Below are 9,515 nucleotides of genomic sequence, written 5' to 3' on the forward strand. Positions count from 1 at the left end.
TGGGGTCTACCATCTAACTGAGCTGGATCATTTGGATTTTAAACCACCTGGCCACATTGAGTTACATGGGACAGACACAAAATTAAATCCAACTTTTCTAATAGCTTTGAAGGTTGTTAGGCTGCAACCCTATACATACTTACTCTGAAGTAAGCTCAATTTAAATGATTACATGTACTTCTGTGTAAAGATGAGCGTGACTTTCACCAAACAATATATTTAAAGAAAATCACCAATAACCATGCAGCGAAATAGCTGAACATCATTATCCCAGCTCCGCCTCGTTCCTTAGGCAGCCCCACCCACCTTGCTCCTGATTGGTGCTGATAGACCCATTTAATCTTCTCCGCTCTCTCCAAACTGGCAAATGAGAGGAGGAATTAAGAAGGGGAAAGGGTTATTAGAATACAAAGTTTTTATTTTGGGAAAAAGAGGAGAAGCTGTAGGGTTTAGGTGAATGAGAAGGAAGGTGCGCTCCTGGACCAAACCTCTGAATTATTGCGTTCTTGTCTTCAAGTTGGTTTGTTACTTGCAGGTCATGGCATTTGTGGATACTGTAATATCCTCGGCTGGGTTCAACCACTTGCAGGATGTACAATCTGAACTTATCCAGGTGAGGAGCAGGGGTTTATGGTGTCCTGTTGGCTTGTGTCCTTTGCCGAGGGTTGGGAATTAAAACGGGGGGTGGGGGTGGGTTAACCGGTCTCTGGCTTGGCCCTAGGATGTTTCTTAGCATTGTAAAATATCTGCCCTTAATTGATGTGTTGCATTTTGCTTCTTTCCAAACACTTCTGAATTCTTCCTAACTTGTTTAAAGATGGCAAAAGGAAGAGGTTTTTTTTTAAAAAAAGTGTATGTAAAACTTGGTTTTCATGCTTCCAGCAAGGCACTCTTTCTGAAACAGCCATATATGTTTCATTGTAATATGCCTATACATATGCTATTGGTTCTAGACACAGGTCCGCTTTGTCTTCTTTGGGACAGCCCTTCAGATATTTTAAGAAATACATGATAGCAGTCTTCATGTTCTCTTTTCTGGGCACAACATGCTACACTTGTATGTCTCCCCCTTTTTCCTTCCTACCTAAGTTCCTAATCCAAGTTGGGAATGTGAGCTCCTCCAGGCAGGGATCTGCATTTTATAATATTTTTTGGCACAATTAGGGTAGAATTGAATTTCCACGTGTTTCTAACAACATGCTCACTCTGCCCAATGTATTTGCCCTTTCACTGTAGAATCAGCAGTAAAAATGCCTTCTCATGTGAAGAAAGCAGTGTCCTCCAGGAGACTGGTGATATATGTGGGGCTTCCTTTAAGTTTTAAATTTTGTCATTCATGTGAAATGGGCAAGATAGCATACCTTCTTTTCTGCACATTTTATTATGTTTTCTCTTTTGCCCCTCCCTTTGCCTAAATTTTCTTCAAAAATGTGTACCTAATCAATGCTCTGAAATTATGACGGGAGAAACGTGTAATCTATAATGGTTGCTTGTTTTATAAATCACTGTATGCTTGTTTCTTGACTTTAACTATGGTGGGACCTGGATTTTTAGAGAAACTTGTGAACACTGCCATTGTGCCAGGTAAACTGACAAACTAGTAGGCATGGGGTATCCTTGGTTCAGATCTCTGACTGAGCCATGAACTTGCTGGGTGTGGCAAAGCAAGCTGCAGTTTTGTTTTGGTCTCCACCCCTTCTGCAATCCAAGAATAAGACTACTAACCTACCTTACACAAGTATGGATGGTGATTCATTTTGGATTCTTCACAGAGGATCACATGATTGCAAGAGGCCTTGCACCCCAGAGGTGCTCATGGGCAGATGGAAGAGGGAAGCTTGTGTTTAGAGGAGAGAGCTCTTACAACAGGCATAGGCAAACTCCAGCCCTCCAGATATTTTGGAACTACAATTCCTATGATCCCTTGCTAACAGGACCAGTGGTCAGGGATGGTGGGAACTGTAGTCTCAAAACATCTGGAAGGCTGGAGTTTGCCTATGCCTGTCTTATAACCAAGATTTCTGTGTGCTTGGCAGTGCAAGGACATCTCTCAGTTCTGCTTCCTGATCCTGATGTAAATTTCTTGTATATCATTACACGTCAAGGATAGCTGTGACTTTAAAGATGAATGGGAACCCTTTACAAAGTACTTACAGAAACAACAAAATGAACTGGTCTCCTTGGCAGGTTTTGAATAAACATACACAAACTTTTTATTGATAATATTTAGATAGATAAATTAAGGATCTGTACAATTCTGTAACATGTAGAGAATAACAAACGCTGAAAAACCAGAGAGAGGAGCTGAGGCAAGTCTGGGGAGAAGGGAGGGTTTTCTGTTTTCCGGGGAGGGGAAAAATGGGGATGGGGGAAAATGAGGATGATGTATTTTTGAAGAACTGTTAATTTGAAATTCCTAATAAAAAATAAATTTCTTGTACATCCAGTCATACAACAGCAGTACAGTGCTGTGGGATATGATCCTGATAGGTGGGTTGGAGAGCACTAGAAGACAGGAGCCACAAGAAACATTTGCTCCATGGTTTTCCCCCCCGGGGCTCAAAATATTCTGATGAACCTTTTTGTTGCCTATCTTTGAGCTCCCTGTAGAGATAGCTAGGGTCCTGCCTATCCCTGATGCAGAATTGTAGCTTGTGCAGGAGGCCTGATAAGAAGCCCATTATCTTTGCCCTAATGGCAGGCACTGGAGCGCATTAGAAGCTTTTGTAAGTTGCTTCCGAGTTTAAAGCAAAGAAACTGAAGGAAACGGTTGCAAGCTTTCTTCAGCAGGAGCCAGTTGTGGCACCAGGGCCTAACCTTTTTGTACTGTTTGTTTATGTTACAGTGGTGGAAGCAGGAGGATTCCTTAAGCCACTCATCTCGGGGGCTCTTAGATGTGCCGCAGCCTGAGGGGGTTCAGCAGATGAAGCAAGAATATGAAGCCTACTGGGATGTTGACTTCCTCATGAGAAACTTCTCTGCCTCGGAGCCAGCCACCTCTAGTGCTACTTGGGTTGGCCAAGAGGAACAACCTGCAGTGTCCACTGCCTGCCTGCCAGTAACCACTGAGGAGGGAATGAGAGGCAGGCTGCCCAAAACCAACAGAGGGGTGCCTGATGCTCCTTGGGCACCAGGTTTTGACACCAAACTCCAACCAGGAGATAGCTCTGTGAATGATGTTCCTCCTGCCCTTCACGGCTATGCCCAGAATGTGATGGATCCAAATAAGAGCCTAGCATTGTCCAATGATCATCTGCAGCACTTCCTTGCCCAGGCAGATTTTGGGGCTTTTGCTCCCACAGTACAGCACCACGGAGAGCCAAAGCAGAGAGTTCATGGGCAGTACTACCAGCTGACCTATGTACACCCAGGTCCCTCTTTGCAGAGCAAACATGGATCTCACAGTCAGCTTCCACCGGCGCAATCCCAGCTGCCGCACTGCAGTCTGCTGAGCAGCAGTTTCCCTACCTACCCTGGCCACTACCAAGCCACATTCCAGCTTTACCAGACAGATGCAGCTGTGTCTACTACATCTTCCCTTTACAGCACCCTGACGCCTCCCTTGCCTGCCAAGGAAGCCACAGACAAGCCTAAGAAAGGACACAAGACTTCATCCCGTAAGCAGCCTGCCAGCCACATCTGCAATTATCCCAACTGTGGGAAAACTTACACCAAGAGCTCCCACCTCAAGGCCCATCTTCGCACTCACACAGGTAAAAAAAAAAAGCCGCTTTATAATAATAACAACAACAACAATAATAATAAAAATAAAATTTTATTTATATCCTGCCCTCCCCAGCCGAAGTCAGGCTCAGAGCGGCTAACAACAGTAAAAGTAACACAATTTACATAAAATCACAATCAATTAATTGAAATACATTCTAAAATCAGTTCAGTTAATGGCAACCATTGGACTAGAGTTCTGAGGATTACCAAAGGAGGGGGTCAGACTGTGCCTTGGCCAAAGGCCTGGTGGAACAGCTCTGTCTTGCAGGCCCTGTGGAAGATGTCAAGTCCCACAGGGCCCTAGTCTCTTGTGACAGAGCGTTCTACCAGATCGGGGCGGGGCCACAGCCAAAAAAGCCCTGGCTCTGGTTGAGGGAGGTCCCTGGGTTGGGAGTGGATTCCTTAGTAATGCTGTCCTCAGTAGTATCATCCTGCAAGTTGAACACTGCTTAACCATACTCCAGCTTTCCACTGGAAATTCCCATCACAGGTACTCTGCTTTCTATTCTGGTTTCCCCCCTCCCATCATTTAACTATAGGGTGTTTCACTACAGTGACCCAGACCCATGCCAAGGCTGGAGGGGGAAACTGCTGTTGATTGAGTTGTTCTTCAGTAGTGGGTGTGAGTCTACTCAGTTGCCTTTTTTAGATGAAATCATACCCCGCCTCCCCCAAAATGAGCAGGTTTGTAGTCTGGGGGTGATCCTGGATCCATCTTTGTCATGAAAGGCCCTGATGACCTCAGTAGCTAGGAGAACCTTTTTATTAGTGTTGGCTAGTAAGATAGCTATGGCTGTTTCTGGACTGGGATGGCTTCGCTACTGCCACCCATGTGCTGATAACCTCCAGGCTGGATTACTGCAATGAACTCAATAAGTGGGGCCTTCCTTGAGAAGCCACAGATTACCTCCCATTAAATATTAGATGGGCTCTGTCTCTGTTCCGTTTTGGGCACCTGGTGAAGCCCAGCCTCTCCCAACAAACATTTTATATAGATATTTTCCCTTGTCTGCATCTGTATTGGAACACATGGGGGTTATATAGATTTTTTTTTGGTTTATCATTTGTATGTTTGTTGCCCTTGGGACTCTTGGGAGGAAGGGTGGGATAGAAACATAACAAGAAGTAAACATAGAAATAAGTTAAGTAAATGTGAATATAATCCTCTTTTGGCTCAGAAGAAGCACAAGGTTGCAGTGATTGTTGCTGGTCTTTTGCAGGTGAGAAGCCATACCCATGCCTGTATGAAGGGTGTGCTTGGAAATTTGCCCGCTCCGATGAGCTGACTCGCCATTATCGCAAGCACACTGGCCAACGCCCATTCAAGTGTCAGGTCTGCCTGCGCACTTTCTCCCGTTCGGATCACCTCTCCCTCCATGTGAAGAAACACGTGTAACTGATGCCCAAACCCTGGACTGCAGTGGACATTCTGGGCCAACAGGAGATCTTGAAGAAGAGGGTGGTAGGGGTGGGTCATTGGATAACTGCAGGTGTAAGCCTTTCTCTACTTGTAGCCCCTTGTCCTTCACAAGTGCTGTGTTCTGCAACTGTGGTAGGGAACTAATTAGGCCTGGCAAGGGTCTTAATCTGGGCAGCTAGGCCACTTCCCCCTGAACTATGGCCATCTCAATGGTGTGGCAATTAAAGACATGGCTGGGATTGGCTGCACTAGCGAGTTCTGGTGCAGCTGCTCTCTGTGCTGATCCAGGCTCTTAACTGGATCACGTTTGCCACTGTTCTGTATATGTACTAATTTCTGTGAAATAAAGCCAAGCCATTGCAGAATGATTGGGGTAACAACTCATCTATCTCAGAGGTGAGGAATCTGTGGCTCTTCAGACATTGTTTGGCTAAAGTTCCCATCATACCATTGCTTGTTCCAGTTTATGGGGACATCGCTTGTTTATGGGGACATTGCTTGTTCCTTGCTCATGGGGAATAGAATCTTCTCCCTGTATTTTGCTTTTCTGGCCCAGTTGTCATCCATGCAGACCACTGTATTCATTCCCCCCAGAATGTTCCTGTAGCTACGGGTTGCTTGCATAAGTTGAGTTCGCGTCCAAGGGATGTGGGCAGCCCAAGGCAACTGCGTCCTGCGGGTTCTCTAACTGTATAAAGGGAAAGTGGAGTAATAGTACCATTCAGGGGCAAACGCCTACAGCTTTCTTTATTAAAATTAATTGGCTGAAAAAGTGCTGTCTCATGTATTTCATTTGTGCTGAAAACTGAAAGTGTTCATTCTACAGTTTGCTGGATCAGAACCTGGGCAACAGAGCTCAGAGTTTTACCCTCTAGAAGACAAATAATTTCTGGTGTCCTCTCACCTTTTTAGCAGCCAAAATGATAATGCCAAGAATAACTTGGCCCCACCAGAAGGATCACACATTGGTACAGTACCTTTCATCACTGCATAGATTAAAATAGGCAGTGCTTTGGGGGGGGGGGTGCAGAATCTTAAGTTTGGCCTCATTGAGGGGCAGTCTTTCAATATGAGTCAGAAAATGAGAGTACCCGTAAACATTTTTTAAGGGAAAAAAAAAAGCTCTGAAAATAGGATGGGCTTGTAGGCATATAACAATTTATTCTTACACTATTCCTCCTTCCTGTTCACTACCAATTTGCTTGGTAAAAACCTGTCCTGGACTGATTAAAAAAGTAAACTTTGTCTTAAACTTATGGTCACATTAGAGGGCAATTTAACTGATTATATAAACATTCCTGGTTGTGCACAGCCTCAGATTTCACATGTCAGTAGATTAAGGTTTGTGTATAAGTTGGATCTTTCCCACCTCACCCCAGCCTGAACCCCAGACACTAACTGTGCAATAGTAATCATGTCTACTCAGAAGTGAGTCCCGCTTAATTTGGTGGGGCCAACATCTAAATAAATGGTGTTAGGATTGCAGCTTTAGGTAGAAGGTACAGAAATCTCTAGAAGGGCAACATAATGCTGGTCATATATTTTGAAGTCCTCAAACTACAAAATGGGAGCAGCAATCAAAAACAGAGTCGCTTGAAATTGTGGTTGTGATAGCTGCTGCTGAGTAATAAAACTATTGTCATGAGACACAGCCAGAAGGCTGCATTGTGGCCTTTGCTAAGAGGTATGTGGCAATATAGTTGCATTAAGCTGGCTCTGGAATACTATAATTTTGGGAAGGATGAGTGACAAAAAAACCCTCTTTAAGAAACCACAGACCTTGATTTACATTGCTAAAATGTGATTTCAGACATAGTGTGTGTATTTTAAGTGTGAGGCATTTTATTCAGTGGAAAAAATGATTGGCCGGATCTAGTGCTATAGTGGCCAGGAGAAAAAGCACTGGGCTTCTGAATCTTTAACCGTTACTTAGAAGAGAAAATTTCAGGCTGTGTAATTTGCATTGGGACGCAGGTGGCGCTGTGGGTTAAAGCCTCAGCGCCTAGGACTTGCCGATCGAAAGGTCGGCGGTTCGAATCCCTGCGGCGGGGTGCGCTCCCACTGCTCGGTCCCAGCGCCTGCCAACCTAGCAGTTCGAAAGCACCTCCGGGTGCAAGTAGATAAATAGGGACCGCTTACCAGCGGGAAGGTAAACGGCGTTTCCGTGTGCGGCTCTGGCTCGCCAGAGCAGCGATGTCACGCTGGCCACGTGACCCGGAAGTGTCTCCGGACAGCGCTGGCCCCTGGCCTCTTAAGTGAGATGGGCGCACAACCCCAGAGTCTGTCAAGACTGGCCCGTACGGGCAGGGGTACCTTTACCTTTACCTTTAATTTGCATTGCAGCCCAGAGCTGTAGCTAGGGGGTGGTGAGGAAGGCCCCCGCCAAGGGCACAGGTGGCGGGGGGTGGGCAAAATCGGCTAAAATATGTCAATAAATATGTCTATAAATAAAATTATTGATTATAGCCTTATAAGAAATGGTTTTAAATAGAGGGTGCATTGAATGGGTGGGTGGGTTGGGTGAGAGGTGGAAAGAAGAGCTAATTTGTCCATGGCTAGGGGGCTCAATCTGGACGGTTCTGCCAAGGGTGCAAGATCGCCTAGCTATAGCTCTGCAGGAGCCCTGTGTCCCGTCTCTCCACCCCCCCCCTTGAGCACCCAATCTAGTGCTAGCATGCACATGGGTGCTAAGAGGAAGGCACGATTGGCAAATCCACACCATGATCAACTCCCACCCAGAAACCAATGTCCCCACTGTGGAAGGACGTGTGGATCCAGAATTGGCCTCCACAGTCACTTACGGACTCATTGTTAAAACCGTGTTTATGGAACACAATCTTACTCGGCTACAAGTGATCGCCAAAGAAGAAGGAGAAGGAGGTTTCTCTGTTGGGGAGCTGGTTCTGCAGTGAATAGACAGCTGTAATGTTTTAAGTGTGGTAGATATGGGTTGAGTACCCACTTGCGGCATTGGTGTTTTCAATTGGTGATTGTGTGCTTTCAAACTAAATCCATGTTCCTGAAAATGCCACAATAGTGGATGCTTCCACATGGAAATTTATCATGGCCTCTGTTCCTTATGCATACAAGTTTTGCCCTGGGCCCACATAACAACCAAAATGCCTTCCTATTTGGTTCAGTTTTACTGGTTTTTTGTTTAAAAAATATGATAAATGAATGCTAAAAACCATGTGTGTAGACCTCCCCTGGTGATATTTGTAGGAAATCAGCAATGGAGCACCAGTCCAGAAGGGAAGTGTGACCTTGAGTTGGGGCATTCTAGCAGCTTTTTATTCAAAAGAAAAGTACCAGCGTTAAGCATGCTTTAAAAATCATGTGGTTAATGTAACCCGTAATTAGCCCTAAGTGGTCACATCTACAGGTGTGTCTCATTATCTCTGAAGCAAGGCTGCAAACTTTGCATAATTCAAATCACCAGTGCTATAAATTCTTCCTCAGATAACAGTATCCTTTCTGGGGCTGATCAAAGCCACCTGGTTGCCAGGGTTACAGATTGTTTGCCTAATAATGCCCCCTGCAAAACATTCCAGCATTAGATAGTTTAGAAACAGTTCTCCTCCCTTCTCGGGTTTAGGCTTAATTGCCTCATTATCATTAAGGTGGGGTTTCCTTAGCATTGCCATCAAATCTAAACCCCTCTTCATTCCATCATTGGCTGTGTTCACATTTGACAATGAGCTGTGGCCTGCCTTGTTCACACAGCCCAATTATTCTCTGCTATTCTTTGCAAAGTAGGAAGCAGATGTTTTGGACTATAAATCCCTGACCATTGGCCATGCTCCTTGGGGCTGAAGGCATACCCTCCAACATTCTGCATGAAAATAGGGACATTCTATGCTTTAGAATTGTTGTTGTTTAGTCATTTAGTCACGTCCAATTCTTTGTGACGCCATGGACCACAGCACGCCAGACACTCCTGTCTTCCACTGCCTCCCACAGTTTGGTCAAACTTATGTTAGTAGCTTCAAGAACACTGTCCAACAATCTCGTCCTCTGTCGTCCCCTTCTCCTTGTGCACTCAATCTTTCCCAGCATCAGGGTCTTTTCCAGGGAGTCTTCTCTTCTCATGAGGTGGCCAAAGTATTGGAGCCTCAGCTTCAGGATCTGTCCTTCCAGTGAGCACTCAGGGCTGATTTCCTTAAGAATGGAGAGGTTTGATCTTCTTGCAGTACACGGGACTCTCAAGAGTCTCCTCCAGCACCATAATTCAAAAGCATCAATTCTTCGGCAATCAGCCTTCTTTACAGTCCAGCTCTAGAATGTCCCAATTTTCATGAGTCATAGCCCAAAACATCAGGAGGACAGCAGGCTGGAGAAGGTTGGCACAGTGTTCAAGGTTTGTTTCTCC

At 45.2% G+C, this 9,515-nt stretch overlaps 1 protein-coding gene across 1 annotated transcript; it reads left to right on the plus strand.

Annotated features, from left to right (window-relative positions):
• The first annotated feature begins 361 nt into the window (after window positions 1-361).
• On the plus strand, window positions 362-5,918 carry KLF1 (KLF transcription factor 1). The gene is made up of 3 exons (XM_083717971.1): window positions 362-613; window positions 2,846-3,713; window positions 4,947-5,918. Exons 1-3 carry the CDS (start codon window positions 458-460, stop codon window positions 5,120-5,122), a joined length of 1,200 nt encoding a protein of 399 aa, XP_083574097.1. The 5' UTR covers window positions 362-457; the 3' UTR covers window positions 5,123-5,918.
• Window positions 5,919-9,515: the final 3,597 nt, after the last annotated feature.

The sequence above is a fragment of the Podarcis gaigeae genome (genome assembly GCF_964106915.1).
Source record: "Podarcis gaigeae genome assembly, chromosome: 17".
NCBI classification, from domain to species: Eukaryota; Metazoa; Chordata; class Lepidosauria; order Squamata; family Lacertidae; genus Podarcis; species Podarcis gaigeae.

Coding starts and splice junctions, on each gene's coding strand:
- KLF1 (XM_083717971.1), top strand. CDS start 458: ATGAGAAGGAAGGTGCGCTCCTGGACCAAACCTCTGAATTATTGCGTT. Junction 614..2,845: donor TACAATCTGAACTTATCCAG/GTGAGGAGCAGG, acceptor TTTATGTTACAG/TGGTGGAAGCAGGAGGATTC. Junction 3,714..4,946: donor CCATCTTCGCACTCACACAG/GTAAAAAAAAAA, acceptor GGTCTTTTGCAG/GTGAGAAGCCATACCCATGC.